Source organism: Antedon mediterranea, chromosome 2 (genome assembly GCF_964355755.1).
Source record: "Antedon mediterranea chromosome 2, ecAntMedi1.1, whole genome shotgun sequence".
Lineage (NCBI taxonomy): Eukaryota > Metazoa > Echinodermata > Crinoidea > Comatulida > Antedonidae > Antedon > Antedon mediterranea.
The window spans coordinates 37,438,665-37,459,520 of NC_092671.1; the positions used below are offsets into that span (position 1 = coordinate 37,438,665).

Consider the following 20,856-nt stretch of genomic DNA (forward strand, 5'->3'; position numbering starts at 1 on the left):
TATGCCTATTAAAGTGAATTGATATCAAATCAAAGTTGAACTTTTATTTATCCTTAAATAATGTTACATCAAAATAATATTTAAGAGGGGCGAATCCCAGAGAAAGCAACAGCTTGAAAAGGGCTGTTCAGAAACCGAACTTATACTGTAATTAAATACGCCACCGATTCATATATAGGCCTAATGGGAACCGAATATAATAAATGGAGAATGATTTCATTGGCTTTTTGAACAGCTGTTTGATATAAAGTTAAATCGTCACTTTCACATAATCAACTAGTGAGTAAACAACACAAAATATCGATTATTTATGATTAGGAGTGTTAATAATAACTTACTACAGCTTTTGGATTTTTACCTTTTAGCTTCAGCTTTGGTCGTTGCTGAATATGGCGTTAGTTAATTACCGAAACTAGAAATGTAATAATGATTTTACAAAAAACGATTCGATTGCTTGTGTTGTACATTATTTTTATTTCAGTATTTGTATCTTGTTTGTTGATTCCTCTAAAAAGGTAAGTTCCAAATAATTTTCTTTGAACCTCATCCATTTCTGGATAACAAATTATATTTTTCCGAATCATTTCAAAAACCTTAAACACATAAATACAATTTAGTTGATAGTAATTCTAGTTAATAGGTTATAAAACTTAATTAGAAAAAAAACGAGAAATTAGTTTCGAATTTTGATTATGTTAAAATCAATCACAACTGATTTTTTTTAACCATACAGTAGGCATACTTTGAAAGAAAAAAATTTAAAAAGTAATTTGTTGAAAGTTGGCAATATTTTTTTGGATACAAGAAGTTACTGTATCTTTAGAAAAAAACTTTTGTATTGTTCAGTTAGATTAGTCTGTTTATGAAAAATATTGTGTATTTATTTTCTAGAGACAGATATATTTCCAGATACGAAAATAACTCACCTAATCCAGTCAAATATACATCTCATTTGCATTTAATAAATATAGTAAGTGATTTTAACAAAGTTAAGTGATATACTGTACCATATTCAGTCTTTAGTGGTAGGATATTAAAGAGATTATTATACGTTTTTAACAAACACGCAACGCAACTATAGCTGCAAAAACTAGACTATAATTTTTTTACAGAATCCAACAGTGTGATTTTGCTCTATCACATTTTGTAGGCCATATTGAAATCAAGACATAGTCTGTCATTCTTCAATATTCAGATTTATAATACTGTTAAAGTGAGTTTGTTGCTGTCTAGCGCATCGCACGTATATGATATGGTATTACCATATCAGAGGGATCACTGGTGCAGTGGTAGCATCAGCTGAGAAATATTATTCTGTAGGCCTATAATTCTGTTATGGACATGGACATGCTGATGTCATATCACGACCATATTTAAGCATATCACTATACCATATTTGGTTGAACTAGTTTGATAGTATAGACAGAGCTTTAGTGCACTTTGATGTTAGTTGATGATGAGTAGAGTATGTTGTTTAATTTAATCAAAAATTTTCTTTCTTTTTCAGTCATCAGAATTTGCAAATTCCACCAAGATTACTAAACAATGCAAACCTCACAAAAACATCGTCTTCTACAAAACTCATAAATGCGGAAGTTCGACAGTTCAGAATATATTTTTAAGATTCGGAGATAAGCACAAGTTGGCTTTTGCTTTGCCTGTTCAGAACAAGTTTGGATATGATCATGTTTTTAGTTTGTTCTTTCCTTTCCAACCAAACATGGTTGAAAGATTAGCAACGAATGAATACAACATACTAGCGCACCACTGTGTATATAACAAGCCTGGTAAGTTTTGCCAAGTTCAACACTATCTCAGCAGTAGATTCTCGGTACTGTATCTATTTCCGAATTATCAAGGAATATTTGGTAATACAAAATCACATGTGTTTCACATGTATCTAGAGTAATCTAACCCTTAACCTAACCTTATATGATACAGGCACCACATGTGATGCTGTATTACCAAATATTCCTATGATACCGCGGAAATAGATAGTATTTGGAGATACAGCACTGGGAATCGGGTTTTGTTTTTCTTTCAATGCTTCCTGCTTCCACAATAAATCATTTTTCTATCTCTATACGTATGTTGTACGTATCAGACTTCTTTTCATCATTATCACTCCAGTATAACTCATCTGCACAAGTTCAAATTATCTTCGTCTAGGTCTGCCCATACACTAGACCTATATAATTTCAATTTCCAGTCAATGTTCATCATAGGTCTTAACTATCATTCGGTTATCAGCGTAACTAACGCTTGGTACCCCTGTATCATCGTAAAGAATCACGTTCAATAAACAAATCTTACACGAAATACTGATTAATTATAAATATTCTCTACAAGTATAAAACCGTGGTTTTAATTTCGTTTTTTTCTCTTTCTGACGCCAATGTCTACCTGAGGGCGCTCGATTTACTGAAATCGATTATTGTTAATATCCACACATACTGTTCAATTTCAATTGATTACAATAAGTTGAATGCCATAGCATATGTATAATTTTAATCTGTTTAAAAGTACAATCATATACAATAATACCGTGTACGACAATAATCACGTCCAAATTGTTAATTGTATTTAACTTTTTTTTAGGGTTTGAAGCCATTATGCCTTCCGATTCCCTTTACGTCACCATCATCCGGGAACCAGTGTCCGTTTTTAAATCTCACTTTGCTTATTTTAATTGGGGAAGACTGTTTAAACTTGAGAACTACTCAAATCCTATTGAAGAGTTTCTAAACCGGATGGAGGCATATGACGTCTTGCCAATTCAATTTAGGTTCAAAAGAAATGTTTTGTTTCAAAAATTTGACTACAAACAGAGTATAACTACTGACATAATGGCGAAGATGGCAATGGCAAATATGGAAAGAGAGTTAGATTTTGTCATGCTGTTGGAATATTTGGACGAATCGTTAATACTTTTAAAGAATAAATTATGCTGGAGTTTTGAAGACATTCTTTATGTGACTAAAAATGTCGGAAAGCGGCATTTTGCTATCAACGAATCGTTAGCAAATAGAATTCGTAAATGGAGTCGCTGGGATGTGATACTTTATGACAGATTCAATACTAGTTTTTGGAAACAAGTTGACGAATTTGGATGGGATAAAATGCAAAGAGAACTAAAGATATTCAAGGAGAGACAATTTGAATTTCAGAAAACTTGTCCTATCAAAAGAGAGATACCACCCATGATCAATGGTAATAGAACTAGTCTATGCCGGAATGTATTACGTGGTGAAATGATGTATACTTATTCTTTACGAAGAAATCAACGGAAACGTATTAAACCTTAAAATTAAAGCTTGGTTCCCACTAGCGACGCAATGTGGGGCAATCTACGCAACGTAAGAAAATGTCTTTCCAATAATTGTGTTTGTCCCCGCCTACGTGAAATCTAAAGCGTGGTTCCCACTAGTGACGGTTAAAACGCTTGCGTTGCGTTTACGTCCTTGCGTTACGTTCTAGTGGGAACCACGCTTAACCTACGATGTTTGCAGCACTATTGCGTCGTCGGTTGGCACTTGTGATTACGCAATAATTTGCGTCGATACGTCGGTGCGTTGCGTTCTAGTGAGAACTACGCTTTAACGTAACGACCCATATTACTGTATCGATCCACTAGGCTAACCGATCTAGACAATCAACCTTAAACTTTAATAATAATTGCTGCAATCATGAGAATGATATTTATAGCATACTTATTATTTCAAATAATAGACTGGCGTACAATGGTGTAAAGTTACGCCCACGAGGGCTATGGCAAATATTTGAAAATAAACAGAGAATCAACAATGTCTTATCAATAAATATTGATCACCACTGCTCGCTGAGTTATCTTGTCTTATCACTTGCACGTTAGCTAGGTGTAGTATTGAATGCCGGTGCTTTATTCTGAGATTTAAGTAATAATGTATTTACGGAAACTTCTTTTAACGTTTGTCTTTTATGTTGTGTTAACTTTGGCGCTGTTAACATTTTTGTTGACTCCAAAAAGGTAAGTGTAATCCAATATTTCAATTAAGTTGTAAGCTTGCCATGTCACGCAGGCAAATGTGTTCGATACAAAGCAGAGCAGAATAGAATAGAAATCAAATAATTCACTTATAAATTTATTTGAAATTTTAATTTGATTATGCAAATTTATTATTTTAAATTGGTTGGATTTATTGTTTAAATAGCGATGGCCTGAATTGTATGTTACTTTACCATTTCAAGAGTTGCAATTGATAAATGTGGGCCTTACATCAAATTTAGATATAGGTCTAGGCTTCTTTCTGACATAAAAATAGAGAATTACGTTGCTATTATTATGATTGCAAAGGAGTACATGATGGTTATGCATTAGAACAATTCCCATTACTTAAAATATGTTTTTAAAATTGTGCCGCACAGTGTAATGCTTATGTCATTGCTGTAGGCTTAACAGACGTGTTTTTTTTATATATAAAATGTCGAAAATTTCGATGCGTCTATCGTGAGTTTTTTACACACCGTTTTAGCTCTTGTTCATTAGTGTTATATCGCCTCTTATTATTATCGTATCTGGCGACCATCATACTGTAATATCCCCTTGTGGATGAATACAGTTGTGTTATTTTAAAAAGAAAAAGTGCCTTTACTCGTCGGTGTACTGTTTGATGTGTAGTTGATGATAAAAGAGACACTTGGAATGTTACAAATTTAACAGGTCGTTATTCAGGTATAAAGTAACAGTCCCTCCTCACATAAACTGTGTGGCTAGAACAATGACAACAAGGTGCGATAAGTGCGACGCAACCACGTAAACCGTGTGACTAAAGCTCGGTTCCCACTAGAACTACGATTTATAGAGCATTGACAAAGTGCGACCAGTTTACAAAGTGCGACAGGTATTTACAAAGTGCGACTCAACAACCCTTTCTCCACATTAACTGTGGCTAATAAAATGACCATGTTTTTATACAATATATATATATATAAATATATTTTTAATTTGCCGTGATGTTTTATTTCTAATTTGCCGTGGCTTTTTTCAAATTGCCGTGGCTTTTTTCAAATTGCCGTAGTTTTTTTTTAAAGTTGCCGTGATATTTTTTTAAAGTTGCCGTGACACTTATAGGCCACCGTAATCGAGGTTTTAATGAATAATACTTTACATGCCTTAAAATAAATAAGAGACGTAACAGTAGGCATTCATATTTAAAATGTGAGAAAATATTATCGTTGGAATTGACACAACTGTTCTTATTGATTACATTAATCGATTAATGGCTACAGACGTAATCATAAAAATCATTTGAATCTTTGGACTTCTGGTCACTCTGTAGGTAAAGTCAGGCCAAAATTTGGTAAATGCTTGATCGGAATACTTGTATGTATTAGGCCTTATTGGTACCGTATTGAATGAAAGAATGCTGGTCCTATCTGAAGCTCTATTGCTGTGTAAATCTCTGTCTATATACACTATCAAACTTTATGTGAAATAAAAATGTGATGTGCCCATATATAGGCATGGTGATGTCATATCATCATATCATAAAAATCATTTGAATCTTTGGACTTCTGGTCACTCTGTAGAGCGTAGGGTAAAGTCAGGCCAAAATTTGGTAAATGCTTGATCGGAATACTTGTATTTATTAGGCCTTATTGGTACCGTATTGAATGAAAGCATGCTGGTCCTATCTGAAGCTCTATTGCTGTGTAAATCTCTGTCTATATACACTATCAAACTTTATGTGAAATAAAAATGTGATGTGCCCATATATAGGCATGGTGATGTCATATCACTACCATATTTGAGCATACTACTACCATATTCGAACATGCCACACTTTTTTTTGTCAAACTAGTTTGATAGTGTAGACAGAGCTTTAAATCATGGTAGGACTTATTTCTCCATGGTAAAATGGACAATATAATTATCGTTAAATTTAAAAATTCGACTTGTTAATTATTGTGTTTTAACGTACAAAATGATAGGCCTCATCAATCAATGACGTACTCCTGTGAATTTTTGATCACAGATTTGTGGGTAGATTCGACAAAAACGCACCTGTTTCTGTCAGATATCCACCAAGTATCGGAAGAAGCTTACAGTTCGCAAACATGGTAAGTACAGTGTCAACACTGACAATAAAGCATTCTGCTGAAATAATCATAACTATACTGCGCATGTACATACATGCCATTTGCTGCGTAAATTCCTGTTACGTTGGACACGTACATTTCTGTTAGCAATGAATATTAAACACATGTGTTTGTTTCTTCCATCTACATAAAAATATTCATCAAAACATCATCATAAATATCATCTAAATATTTTGTGCGGATATTCCACATTGTTTACAGAAAGGTTTCTCGGGGAATAAACTAATTATAGTATTATTATATTATATATATTATATATTGTATATATTATTAAATATTATTCAAGATTCAAGTTCCACTGTGATGGATCGGAAAGTTTCCGAAGTTCCTTTTATTAATATATATATATATGTATAAGGCATTGTTGGTGACGCATTATATCGCGTTCACTACTGGTATTCGCGGGCATTATTTGCATTATGATAGGCTGCGTGAGCGTTGTTTCAGCAGAAGTTTATTTGTTCAATATTAAAAATGGAACACAGTATTCATTCAAAATAATATTAATACACGGTGACTCAATATTTTCAAAACGTAACATATTAGTATATTACTTAAAACATTAAAAAATATATGGTTACAAATATTATTACAAACATAAAATGCTGATCCTACCAAATTCAGATTAATAAATGTTTTTCTTTTTAAAATTCATCTTCATTTCGCAACCTGCGCATACTGCACAACATAATTCTTACGGTATATCTTTCAGTGTTATAACAGACATAACATGCTATTCCTCTCTGCGCATCTTTATGGTAGTTCCTTATAACAGATGCATTAAGCCTAGTAGTTTATCACCCATATTGTTTTCTTTCAGACATCAACTTTAAATGTAGGCCTACGTTCTACAAAGTGCAAGCCTCACACAAACATAGTATTCTTCAAAACTCATAAATGCGGAAGTTCGTCAGTTCAGAATATATTTTTAAGATTCGGAGATAAGCACAACTTGACTTTTGCTATGCCACTGGAGAACACTTTTGGATATGATCATATTTTCAGTCTTTCTATTCCTTTCAAACCAAACATGGTCGAGAATTTAACAACGAATGGATACAATATACTAGCACATCACTGTGTATTTAACAAGCCTGGTAAGTTGTGGATTGAATCGAATTAGTACCTTGCCCTCACGACAAAAATTGGCTTACAGAGACAGGCTTGATGGGTGATGGAAATTAGACGTGTTTGAAAATATATTTGCTAAAATTGATGGAGACATCAACAATAAATTGTTTCTTTTTGTAAGCCAAGCCATGGTCAATATACCAATTTTCTCTTGACTCTGTGATCAGCATGTTTACTGGAGAACGCGGATTTTGTAAGCACAGTCCGAATTTAGTGTTTTAGGCTAGCAGGGCCTATCAAAGCTAAGCATCAAATCATAAGTAACAGGCCTATCCAAATATAGAAGAATACTTTTCGTCAGATTTGGTGGAAAATACACCAGACTTTATGATCAGAAACAAGTTTTATTCCGATATGTTATTATTAAACAGAATCTAGGCCTAAACAACGGGTTATATCGCTATCGAATCCTTGGTCCAAGTTACCACTATTCCCGGTGGTAAGAACAGACCTAGCCTAGTTAGGCCCTAGGCCTAACTAATAGCAGGTGTCTAAACATACTAATCTAGGTCTAATTAATTGATTTATTTCTTGGTTTTCTTACCTCTAATTTGTTATTTCCTGTCAAAAAACAACTTCTTGCAAATTGTGTATCTGAAAACTGCAATTTAATGCAATTTATAAACCGTAGGCCTAAGTACATGCCCAGCTTACCTGGTTATTCTGTCAACTAATACCGTCTGCTTGGCACGCGCGCGCGTAACTCCTCGTAACTACATCCGCCTGTTCGATTACGTCACTGTTATTTGAATAATTAATAATCTGAGCCTAATATTCTGCATATTTCATAGTATTTTATTTATTTTGATGCATTTTCATCATTTCTAACTTGTACGGTATTTTTAGGTTTTGAGGCCATTATGCCTTCCGACTCCTTTTACGTCACCATCATCCGGGAACCAGTGTCGGTTTTTCATTCTTATTTTGGTTATTTTGGATGGAAAAAGAAATTCGAACTTCAGAACTACTCAAATCCCATCGAAGAATTTATGAACCGTATGGAAACATTTGACGTAATACCAGAAAGTTATAAAACCAGAAGAGATGTGGTATTTCATCATTTTGACTACAAACAGAATATAGAAACTGATACAATGGCGAAGATGGTAATGGCAAATATGGAAAGAGAGCTAGATTTCGTCATGCTGTTAGAATATTTGGACGAATCGTTAATTCTTTTAAAGAATAAATTATGCTGGAGTTTTGAAGACATTCTGTATGTGCCTAAGTTAGTTCGAAGCCAACGTTTTGCTATTAACGAATCGTTAGCGAATAGAATTCGTAAATGGAGTCGCTGGGATGTGATACTTTATGACAGATTTAACACTAGTTTTTGGAAACAAGTCGACACATTTGGATTGGATAAAATGAAAAGGGAACTAAAGATATTCAAGGAAAAACAGAAAGAGTTGCGGGAAAACTGTACCGATGAGAAAGATAATAATATATCAAAGGTTAAAAATATGAAGTTTAAATCTCACATTGAAAAAGATGGGTTTTGTTGGAAGATACAACGCAGTGAAACTAACTACACTCGTCATTTACGGGAAAAACAGCGAAAGTTCTATAATCAAACGAAAAAGATAACGTAGACATATCCTTTATTTTTTTTAATCTATATTCCATCATTGAAAATGTTAAAGCTATGTTTAACTACAAAAAATGCCACCAAATAGAAAACTCATGCCTATACAATAGGCCTAATTGAAAATTAAACCAAATACCCAAATAATAATATTTTTAATGTATCTTAATAGTACTTTCAGCCCATAAAATATGAAAAATTAAGTACCCTGGTTGTATGTTTCTCTTACTTCATTACATTCTGTCTCTTGAACATTTACAGTATTCCATGGATAAATATACTCTATGTATAGCACCAAACATTTGATATTCAGAGCATCGAACAAAAGAAACCAAAATAAACATGGCCGGCTAAAATGTACGACTCTGGCTTATTGCACTCAACCTGACTTCCACTAAATTGATAAAACTTAAAAAACTAAAAAAAAACACTATGAATTTAGAAAGTAAAAACTATTATCTTACATGAATAAAAACAATTGTCCTTCCTGGTCAAAAGGTGTTTTTTTTTATATTAGAAGTAGAAAATGCAAAGCATGAAATATGTATCAGCATATGTAAAATAAAGACTTCTAAAAATTCTTATAGAAAAAAACATTTTAAAAAACGTTAAAATAACCCACAGTTTGATGAAATACTTCTCACTATACATGTACGACTAAAATGTTTTGGTATTTAATCCATGCAATAGATTATTTCATAATGGCCTCTTTGACCACAAATATAAAAATAAGTTATTGGTAAAAGTGTCTCTAAGTAACTAGTCGTCCACTACAAAAGTTTTAAACTTTAAAATCTGTTTCCGTTTTAGAAAATCAGTATATGGTAGTTCAGTACGGACTAATCTATTACAAACTACATTTTTAAAAGCAGAAGGTTTTAAACGAAAACTTTCAACTTTTATACCCCCTGGATGCCAAACCCTTTTGTCATTTTCTACTACAGATTCAATGCATAAATCTTCGAAGTACTGCTTTCGTTTAAGTAGTTTTTCAACCTCTTTTGACATTCTATCTTTTCCAAAAAGTTCGATTTTCTCCCAAAATGTTTTGTTAAAATGATTGTATAATTTCACGTCACCTTTGTTCCATTCTCGGAGCTTTATCGCATTTTTCTCTGATACATCTCTCACAGATTCCTGAGCTCGAGCGTTTAAAACAAAGTAAACAATATCGTCGAAATCCCAACACATTAATTCCTTCAATAAAATCAACGATTCGTCAAAATATTCAGTTATCATAACTAAATTAAATTGCTCACTTAATTCCAAAATCATACTGTCAATTTTGTCTTGATTATTTTTCTGATCGAGTAGCAAGCCTAGATCAGATAACATGGGATCTTTAGCGTGTTCTTTAGAACCATGTGATTCGTAATATGAATTTGGATTGGTTAAGAATTGTCCTAAAGGGTCGTCATACTGTGTCAGTTTGTAGAGTGAATCGTACTTAGAGTAGGTGAACATTGATTCAAACATGGTGACTGGATCTCGTAGGATGGTTACAAACACGGCATCAGGCGGTAATACTTCTAACATTCCTTCAAAATAAAATAACAAAATTGTTAGTCATGTAACTATACGCTTTTATCAAAGAATTTAAACAAACCAAAATCTTATAATTTATAATACTGAATGTCAATCTTTATATCGTTTTAGCTCTATAATATCAATATTATAAACTGTACTTATTTGTTTTATAATATTTAGATTTCAACACAATATCAAAATACTTAATCTTTTAATCTCAGACTGTGTAATATCACTTAAATGTCCATTGATAGATAGATAGATATAACTGTTATCATAGTGTTATCATTGTGCAAAAAAAATGGACTGACCCCACAAAAGAGACAAAAACTTGATTTTTAAAATATATTATTTATGTAGACCTATACCTATCCCAAAATAAACTATTGTTAGTTCTTTTTCCATTCTAATCGCGAACAGGCACAACTTTATTAAAGTTCATAAGATAGTTTCGTACAGACAATCTAGGTCTACTTTGATTATGAAATATAACTTTACATCTTCATCAATTCACTGTAATTACCTTTATAACTGAACCTTGTATGGTGGCAGAGTATGTTGTAATACTTAGTGTTGAACGGCCTGATGTGGTGTTTATCAAATAAACCGTAACCTAAGTAATTTCCTTGTAGGGGTAACACAAAATTCAGATTATGTTCATCGCCATAACGGAATAAGATGTTCTGTACCGTGCTGCTGCTGCATTTATGCATTTTAAAGAATGCGATGTTTTTTCTTGGATTGCATTGCTGTTGTGTTAGAGGGCGTGCTTGGGTCTTTGGAAGTGACGCGTTAAGCGTTTGTGATGCTGACGCTTGTTGTTGCTTCTCCACCAATTTTTTAGAAACAGTTGAATTGCCTTTATTTAGTGTCGCATTTCTTACGAAGTAAGGCTTAAAATCCGGCTTTACATCCTTTAAAATAAAATAAAAATATCATGAAATATCTAAAGGCTTTATAGAAACACTTACTGTAAAAAAACTTATAACCCAACATACGGTAATAGTTATAAGTATGTTGTAACTTTAATATGGGTTGTAATCTGTCTGTAGCAATATAACTACATACACAGAAAATATTGTACCAATTGTTATAAGCATAAAAACAGTTTTAATAATATTTATATATATAGTTAGTAGAAAAAAACTATTGTGTTTGTCTGACATAAGCTATGTATTGTTGGATATTTACAGAAGAATTTTATATTTTAGTATTTTACTCCATTAATAGATTAATACAGTTTATAATAATAAGGCTTTAAAACTGCATTCGCTAAATTCAAGATATCAAACCATACGTTAAGTGTGCTACATCTAGTAATGACAATTTATCAATAATTATACAACCGAATTTCATTACCCAAAAATATCATATCATTTCTATTAATAAATTAAGTTATGAATATTAAAGAGGAAAACGAGTTATTTTGGATGATTTAAACCTTATTTGCCTCTCACTTCCAGATGACTGAGTGTGAAACTAATCAATTAGCGCCCTCTAGAGAGCACTAATACCAGCTCCTTTGAGAGTATTGATGATACAAGTGTAAAAGATAGGTTTTACAGCACGACACGTGACTACGGTCTTCAATTAAAAATGTGTATTAGAAAAATAGATGCTTTTAAGGAGACTAAGTGATACTGAAAATTATAGTGGGGAAATCTTTAAAGTGATATAATATATCAAAGATTAAAACAACGCTATTATAGGATAAATAATGTGATTATTAAGAACATAGACCTAATATGAATGAAATATTTTTTTTTAATGTCCATTACAAGACTGTAAATGTAGATACTATGCGGTAAACAATACATGTGGCATAACGTAGGCCTACTATAACATTCTGTCCATTAATGATATAGGAGATTTATGTGTAACGTGTAAAGCTTGGTTCCCACTAGCGACGCAACGTAACGCAATCTACGCAACGTAAGCAAATGCACTTCTAATAACTTACCCCGCCCTGCGTGAAATCAAACCTGCGATGTTTGCAGCACTATTGCGTCGTCGGTTCCCACTTGTGATTACGCAATACATCACTTTGCGTCGACGTCGCTACGTTCTAGTGGGAACCACGCTTAAGCTTGGTTCCCACTAGAACGTAACGCAAGGACGTAAACGTAACGTTGTCTAAATTACGTTACGTTATTTTACACAATTGATAGCTCTACTTTGTTAAAATTACGTTACGTTATTTTACACTATTGATAGACCTACTTTGTCTAAATTACGTTAAGTTATTTTATAGAATTGATAGCTCTACTTTGTTTAAATTACGTTACGTTATGTTACACTATTTATAGACCTACTTTGTCTAAATTACGTTAAGTTATTTTACAGAATTGATAGACCTTTATTGTCTAAATTACGTTACGTTACTTTGTCTAAATTACGTACATTAATGTACATAAAGTTAAAGCGTTTCTTACAAATGTAATTACACCACCAAATGATTTCATATTCTGTGTCGATGTCTTAATTAGCATTGAATGTCAGTTAAAATATACATTGTTCCTCTGGGATCTTATTTCTTTTGAGTGGATTAAACTAGAAGATTTGGATATCAAATTTGATATGTTCATCTCAACCGTATAACAAATAGCGTTATTTAGAAGTGATGATTACTGTCTTCAAGCAATTTGTTTTTATACATTATAGCCAAATATGTTTATTCTGACCACCAATTTCCTTTCCTATTAAAATGTTGATATTTGTGATAAGTTGACTATTCAAACTGTGGATTTCCCACTTTCCAAAAGCCTTGTCTTCACTATCAAACTTTATGTGACAAAAGAAAGTGTGATGTGACCATATATGCACATGATGATGTCATATCACTGCCATATTTAAGCATAGGGTCTATATTATAGCCAAATGTGTTTATTTTAACCAGCTTTTTTTTCTCCACCATTTAAAAGTGGCACTGTAGTTTATGGTGGTTGATATGCTTGCCTGCCAAATCCAGAGATCAGGGTTGAAATCCAATGATCGTTTCTGTGAGTTTTCATATTATCAGTGTTGTATTTTGTTGAAAAACCTTTGCAATTATTATTTAAAAGCTGATTTTCATATATTTAGTGAAATTGATATTTAAATGGAGTTCTTTCTTTTATAAGCGTTTACTTCTTGAATTTTCCCACCTTTCTTGTTTAAATCAGTTATTTTTAATTTGACATATTGAAATTGTCATCACTCAAAGAAAATAAAAGAAGTTGCCATTACCGTCAATACAAACACGATACATTATGAGTATTTCCACTGGCCTTTAGTTTAGTATTTGTATTGATTTAATTTTTTAAGACAACTATGTATTATAACTTACTTGTTGATGCGCAACAGCTTCCTCTTGTACCATGTACCATAACTGCTTTAGCCTAGATTTCGAGTTACTTAAATGAAATGAAATAATAAGTTACTGTACTTACTTATACACTAGTCAAACTAAGAAGCTAACCCAGTCAAGGAAGCCATTCAACAGTCAGACCCAGCATATATTTGGATGCTAGAGAAGACTGCCTCTTGGATGCGACTGGCATCAGTGGGAGGAACAAAACTGTACTGTAGCCTACTGTATTACCTTTCACATTGCCTTGCATGTGGATGCGCCTTGGGAGATGTGTTTTTGCGATATAAAAGGGTGATAAATGTAAACTTATTCAATCCGAGAGTTAACATTAATGTTATTATTGTGTTGTACATAATATTACAATTTCTTTCTTATTAAAATGTAGATGTTGATATTTGTGATACGTTGGCTATTCAAACTGTGGATACACTTTCCAAAAGCTTTGTCTTCACTATCAAACTTTATGTGACAACAAAATGTGATGTGCCCATATATGGACATGATGATGTCATATCACTACCATATTTAAGCATATCACTGCCATATTTAAGCATATCACTACCATATTTAGGCTGTCTACACTTTTGTTTTGTCACAAACTAATTTGATAGTGTAGACAGAGCTTAAGACTACGATCATTGACAAGACTTAGAACATTATTGCTCGAGAGCCGATGTGAGTGAAGCTGACTTAGCTATGTCTATAAATTGATAAATTGTAATCAAAATTATAATAAGTAGGCCTAAAATATAAATTATTTTACCTGTTTTCATATAGGCTTATTTTTCTTACACTGTCATTAAAGGTGCGAATTGTACAGTAGATGATGATGAATAACAAGGTGGTACCAACTAAGCATTTCTTTTTTGTTATGATTACCATCTTCAATCGGCATCATCTATAACTTCATAGGAAATATGAAGATGATAAGCATTCTATATAAAATAATGTTGAAATTAAATTCAAGTTCGATTTGATACTAAAGAATAATATTACATTTATTACTGATACGACGTTCGGTGGGCTCTTTGATACCGTGTTTTACCGAAATCTGAAGCACGGCCAACAGCGTTCGCGGTATCAAAGTTCTTATATTTCTTAAAGCTCTGTCTACACTATAAAACTATTTTGACAAAAAAATGTGATGTGCCCAAGTATGGTATTTATATGATTTCTTCATGTCCATATATAAGCACATGATATTTTTTTGTTACATAAAGTTTGATGGTGTAGACAGAGCTGTAGATATTTCATATACAGTAAGCCTAATTGTAGAAATAAAACGTTTGTTAAGATAGCTTACAGTACACAACATCCACACAGAAACGTATATTTCTGTTAAAAAAAAAACACTTTAATTTCTACTATGTCTATATGTAAATTAGCTTTGTCTAAAAATGATATTCTTTATTTTTATTAATATATATATTTTATCTAATCCATATAATGACTGAACTTGTAACAGTTTCGTCACCGTTTTGTTTAATTATATTGATATATCAGCATTCTGATGGTTTAACGTGTAAATTTAGCATAATCCAATTCATTTATTATGGATGACAAGAAATTGAATGTTTCTGAATATTTTTTTTAGTAATCGATGTAGTACGGTACATGTTGAAATAGTTGCTGGAAAAAAAATAATTATGTCACTAATAGCGTACGGTACCGTATACAATGTAGGGGTATATTCACCATACAGCTTAAATTTAGCCAAATTAGACACGAATAGGCCTAAATATTTATATTAAAATTGTCCTATGTCTTTTATTAAACAACCCCATATAATCGATGTAGTACTGGTACAGGTTGAGATAGTTGCTGGAACTACAAAAAAATGATTTTTTTATATTAACGCACGTCGTATTATAACGCACGGTATACAATGTATATCAATGCAGCTTTAATTTAGCCTAATGAGACACGAATAGACCTATGTATTTATAGTAAAACCTGGCCTATGTCTATAAACAACCCCATGTAATCGATGTAGTACGGTACATGTTGAAATAGTTGAAACTACAAAAAATTATTTTTATATTAATACGTTGTATAGCGTACGGTATACAATGTATATTCATACAGCTTAAATTTAGCCAAATGAGACACGAATATAGGCCTATATGTCTTTATAGTAAAACCTGTCTATAACCAACCCTATACTTAGTTTGTGGTGAAAACACACAGTCCAAAGTCCAAATCAATGAACAATGCTATACTTACGACTCATTCACTTTCCCAATAATATAAAACCATTACATTAATATTAAATTTAAGAATATAATTTAAATACTACGTTACCTTAAAGCGCGTTCAGCGTCCCATCGATAGAATCCGATAGAGACAGATGTAAAATGTGTGAAAAGTTTCCTCGCACCAGTAACCCATTCTGCTTCTGTACGAGAGTATGAAATGTGTGTTATTGACTAAAAGAACACACAATGAACAGGCACACGCATGCTCGGTATATTGCTACAATAATAAGTGTTGTTTGAAGAAAGTGCGCGAAATAAATATAACCTGATGATTATGATGATAACGTTAATTAAAATGTACTGTTCCTTGGTTAATGACATTTACAATACAACATTTTAGGCTTATAAAGTAAATCAATCATTCATTTATTTATTTTATCAACTCACATAAAACAAGTAAAGGCTCTTAAATAAAAAGTATTTAAAAACAACGTATAAAATAATGATAACAATATTTTTTTAAATATTTAAAACCGTAAACCTATGTTTATGTGTGACGTGTCAGACATGGAAAATTGGCAGGGAAGCATCTGATTGAAAGACAATATAGGTCTAGAGATCTCAGTATAACCACTGTTGTAATGGGTTTACTTTTAAAAAAAATGATGTAGACGACCCAGTGGTAATCTAAAGCTCTGTCTACACTATCAAACTATTTTGACAAAAAAGTGTGATATGCCCAAATATGGTAGTTATATGACATCATCATGTCCATATATATAGGCATATCGAATTTGTTTGTCATACAGTTTGATAGTGTAGATGAAATCAACAGTATTTACAACATTTGATAGTGTAGACAGAGCTTTCGTTAGAATAGGTGAACCATAATGAGAGCAACCATAATGAAAACCATCATTTGTTATCAATATTATATTTCAGGGTGGCATTGATTTCAGAATGGCTCAACTCACGCGTCGATGGGCATAACACGCCAGCTGGTATAGACAATCATTGATATTGTTACTTAAGCTGTAAACGATTAGAGAATATAATTCGCCCTAATATTGATTATTAAAACAATAATTTTATAGTAAATACACGTAATGCAAGTTTACATGCTGCGTAAATACCAGTAATTCTTTAACAACATTTTGAATATAAATTATGTCTACGCGTTATTCACCCAATACACGAGCGTTATCGAGACTAGCGATAGTAAACAGCACGCAGTATCGGGCCTTCTGACAGCAACTATATTCCCATGGGATACCGTATCGGCGAATTGAATAGTAAATGCACGTATGTAGATTTACACTGCGTAACATAATTCTTCATGAGCGGTATAATGACTAGCGATATTAAATAGTTCGCAGTATCGTGTCTTCTGACCGCAACTTTCATTCCATGTGATACCGTATAAAGATCGGGTTCTTTTGCGAAATCCCAATATTGATAATTCTACGTCCATCAGCTAGGCCATGAGTGGGTCGCGTGGTAGGCCTGTGTTTGGATAGTGGTTTAGCTTGGAGTGTTTTGAGTCATCCTCATTAAATAAAGAATAATAAAAAAATGTATTGTCATTATTTTATTCATTGATAATAAAGATGCGATAACGATTAAGTCATGGATGTTAGGCCTAATCAAAAACTCTCTCATAAAAGCTTGGTTTACATTTGCACGTAAAGATTGATTCCCTAGAACGCAACGCAAAGACATAAGCTGCAACGCAAGAAAATACGCCGCCACGCAAGGACATAAGAGAATATACCAATAAAAAGCGATGGATTATTCGAACTGTCGCTTGTGATTGGTCAATTCGCTTGCGTTGCGGCTTACGTCCTTATGTTGCGTCCTAGTGTGGGAACCACTCTTAACGCAATGACGTAAGCGCACCACAAGAAAATTCGACAACTCACTTGTGATTGGTCAACTCACACGCATTATGTCTGGGTCGTTACGTTAAAGCGTGGTTCCCACTAGAACGCAACGCAGAGTTAAGCGTGGTTCCCACTAGCGACGCAACACAAGGACGTAACGCGCAACGCAAGTGAATTGACCACCAACCACAAGCGATGGCTTATTCGCTTGTGATTGCTAACTGTCTATAACTTCGCTTGTCATTGGTTAAAACGCTTGCGTTGCGTTTACGTCCTTGCGTTACGTTTTAGTGGGAACCAAGCTTTACATTTTATATATTACGAAACATTATGTTGTGTTGTAAATAATTATGTAGTCTGCAAATAACATTTAATGTCTTTAAATCTCTTGTGTACACTTTCCCTCCAAATCGGGCGTTAATACGCGCGCCTAATATAAACACTTAATTTACTATTCACCATTTACTAAAAAACATGCGTATTAAGAATTAATACTTAAATGGCTACTATCGATATTACGTCAGGATCTTATGTTGAGTTATGAACAATTGTATGAAAAATGTAAATATCTTGAGCTGTAGGCCTATTCAAGGCCATAAAAATCCTATACTATGATACTGTACAAGAATCTAAAATACATTCTTTTAATAACTAACAAAAGCAAATACAATATCTATATATAATTTCTATAATAAGATATCATTTTAGTGATTATGCGACTCTGTTTCAAACTATGCATACATTTCAAGGGAACGATAAAAAGCTACTAAGGAGATAATTTGAATATCAAGGATAAATTGGCTGTGCTCGCTAAACTCATTCAGTTAACAATTTAAGAATAATTTAAAGGAAAATGCTGACGTTTATTTAGTACCGAAGTTCAATTAAAAAATTTGATCGTGTCTATAAAAAATAAATTTACAGCAAAGGAACGTACACTGTGATTCGCGCGTTCATGTGATGATGAGCCCACTGCGTTTGTACGCGCGCGTCCCTTCTTTGATACTAAATACTTATTCAGAAAAATAATGTTCTCATCTAAAATTGAAACGAAAATCAATTTTGCGATACCAATATTAAAGCCTCGTTCCCACTTGGGCTCCTCCTCGACGTACGCGCGTAATTTATTGTTCAAATTACTTGCGCGTACATCGAAAAGCGCCCTGTGGGGAGCCATTCTTTAAGCTCCGTCTACACTTAGACATACTTAAATTGTTAGTTAAGTTTTCAATATCATCATTATTGTATTCTTGAACTGCGACCATGTAAATTTTCTGTAAAGTATGAAATAAAGTCTATCTGTATCCTTAACTTTAGGCCTACACCAACACATTTTAAACAAACAAAATATATGCTTGATCTTCAAAACTTAGATAGACAGGTTTTGTGTGTATAGTAAATGTCTCTGTCATCCCAAAAAATCCCCCTATTTGCAGATATGTCTTCTTTAGACATGTGTTTGTATTCAGGGGGGCTTGAAAGTTGTAATAATCTACCTTATTTTCAAACAATACATTAGGACATAGGCTACACTACAGTGTAATTCCATGTGAGTATACCTCCATGGTTATTCCATAGACCGGAACAAGAAGTATAACGCATGCCTAAGGTGACAATCTTACTTAATGATTCATGTGACTGAGCTAAATATACCACACAAAATGGCTATATACACGAACATAGCAAATACTATAAATACATTATGTAATTAGAAAGTCATACTCATAATAGCTTCAACATAATTGAACAAGAAAATTAGAACGACAAATTCATTTAGAAGGTTTTTTTGAGAACCGAAACGATGGCAATTGATATTGCTATAAAGAATTCAATATACGAACTGCATTTGATAACGTAATAACATCTCGACTAATTAAAGATATTTGACGGACTAAATTACAACTATCCGAAATACAATGATGATTTACCCAAAGTACAGAAATAATTAAATTGTAAACTATATAAGACAAATTCAATCAACGCCATGAATAAACTTGCGTTTACATTAAGTGAACTTCAACAAAATGATGACAATCACAAACGATGACGTAAGATCTGTAATTTGTTATTGCCATTTTAGGTTCACACTATTAAAAAAGGGTTTAGATCTTAAACATGTATTTTGTACTCACTTTTTCCACACGTTTAGCCATAAACATGTTTAGGTTCTAAATACATTCTAAACATGTAGTATGTATCCAACTCAAGACATCAGTCGTGTTAATTGTTAAACATGTGGAGCAATATAAAGACACGTTTAGGTTTTAAACGTGTTTAATTTTCCATGTGTGGAGCTCATGTGTGGAGCTTTTTTCCGCCATAGTAAAATCATATGCACGCAACGCTAAACATGACCTAAACATGTTGACTGAAAATAATAGATGTTTAAGATCTAAACACTATTTTTACAGTGTACTTTTATTTTATCTTGGATTGTTATATTACAAAAAAAAATGTCGTTTTTGATCAAGATTCTCGCAAGACTGAAGAAGACTAATTATGATCTATTTGACGTTTGGCAGTATAAAGACATTTTTTTTACGAAATTAAAATATAAAATGAAGATCACATCAAAACAATTCTAACCTTGTCAAATCCACCGGGTGTATGATAACTATTACAGGTAATATATATCAAACGACGTCGGCAGACTCGGTTCATAAAGTCGGCTAATACTTTCAATCTAATCTACAGAGAGACGGTATGTACATAACTTGCTATTTTATTATTTACATGACATGACACATAACAATGACATACGGACAAGACACAAAAAACTGTATTTGTCTAAGTGATAAAAACAAAAAGAAATGTCGGTTGTCAGCAAATCCGATTAAAAGATACATATATAAAACAGACTAAAAATGACAAAAAGTGTAAAAGTACAACAAAACAGTAACATTAATAATCTTTAAAAAGGTTAAAAAGGTATTGTTACAAAGTACATTCTAGAGACACCAGTGTTAAAATATGAAGAGTTTGGCAAAAAAGAATTTCTAAAAAGACATCGCACATTTACTTAGGTTATAACAACAATGGAACGGATGCGTC

General features: G+C 32.7%; 3 protein-coding genes across 4 annotated transcripts; 2 read left to right on the forward strand and 1 right to left on the reverse strand.

Moving 5' to 3' along the window:
• Positions 1-110: 110 nt before the first annotated feature.
• LOC140039893 (galactosylceramide sulfotransferase-like) lies at positions 111-3,421 on the forward strand. Its single transcript, XM_072085482.1, has 4 exons — positions 111-515; positions 892-970; positions 1,508-1,787; positions 2,599-3,421. The coding sequence occupies exons 1-4, from the start codon at positions 427-429 to the stop codon at positions 3,303-3,305; spliced, it is 1,155 nt and encodes a 384-aa protein (XP_071941583.1). The 5' UTR covers positions 111-426; the 3' UTR covers positions 3,306-3,421.
• A 4,708-nt stretch (positions 3,422-8,129) lies between these two features.
• LOC140039439 (galactosylceramide sulfotransferase-like) lies at positions 8,130-8,861 on the forward strand. Its single transcript, XM_072085040.1, has one exon. The coding sequence runs from the start codon at positions 8,130-8,132 to the stop codon at positions 8,859-8,861; it is 732 nt and encodes a 243-aa protein (XP_071941141.1).
• Positions 8,345-16,125, reverse strand: LOC140039894 (galactosylceramide sulfotransferase-like). Of its 2 annotated transcripts, none has more exons than XM_072085484.1 (5): positions 16,032-16,125; positions 14,494-14,665; positions 13,707-13,773; positions 10,905-11,295; positions 8,345-10,392 (listed from the first exon to the last, which is right to left on the reverse strand). In XM_072085484.1, exons 2-5 carry the CDS (start codon positions 14,610-14,612, stop codon positions 9,614-9,616), a joined length of 1,356 nt encoding a protein of 451 aa, XP_071941585.1. In that variant the 5' UTR covers positions 14,613-14,665; positions 16,032-16,125; the 3' UTR covers positions 8,345-9,613. The 2 variants fall into 2 exon arrangements, with proteins under 2 accessions (XP_071941585.1, XP_071941584.1); XM_072085483.1 differs by having other exon boundaries at positions 14,494-14,634; positions 16,032-16,124.
• Positions 16,126-20,856: the final 4,731 nt, after the last annotated feature.

Excerpts from the sequence above, each read along its gene's own strand:
- LOC140039893 (XM_072085482.1), top strand. The coding sequence starts at position 427 with ATGATTTTACAAAAAACGATTCGATTGCTTGTGTTGTACATTATTTTT. Across the intron at positions 516-891 it reads TTGTTGATTCCTCTAAAAAG|AGACAGATATATTTCCAGAT; the intron begins GTAAGTTCCAAA and ends TTTATTTTCTAG. Across the intron at positions 1,788-2,598 it reads CTGTGTATATAACAAGCCTG|GGTTTGAAGCCATTATGCCT; the intron begins GTAAGTTTTGCC and ends ACTTTTTTTTAG.
- LOC140039894 (XM_072085484.1), bottom strand. The coding sequence starts at position 14,612 with ATGGTAATCATAACAAAAAAGAAATGCTTAGTTGGTACCACCTTGTTA. Across the intron at positions 13,774-14,493 it reads ATAAGCCTATATGAAAACAG|TAACTCGAAATCTAGGCTAA; the intron begins GTAAAATAATTT and ends ATTTCATTTAAG. Across the intron at positions 10,393-10,904 it reads TACAAGGTTCAGTTATAAAG|GAATGTTAGAAGTATTACCG; the intron begins GTAATTACAGTG and ends TTTATTTTGAAG.
- LOC140039439 (XM_072085040.1), top strand. The coding sequence starts at position 8,130 with ATGCCTTCCGACTCCTTTTACGTCACCATCATCCGGGAACCAGTGTCG.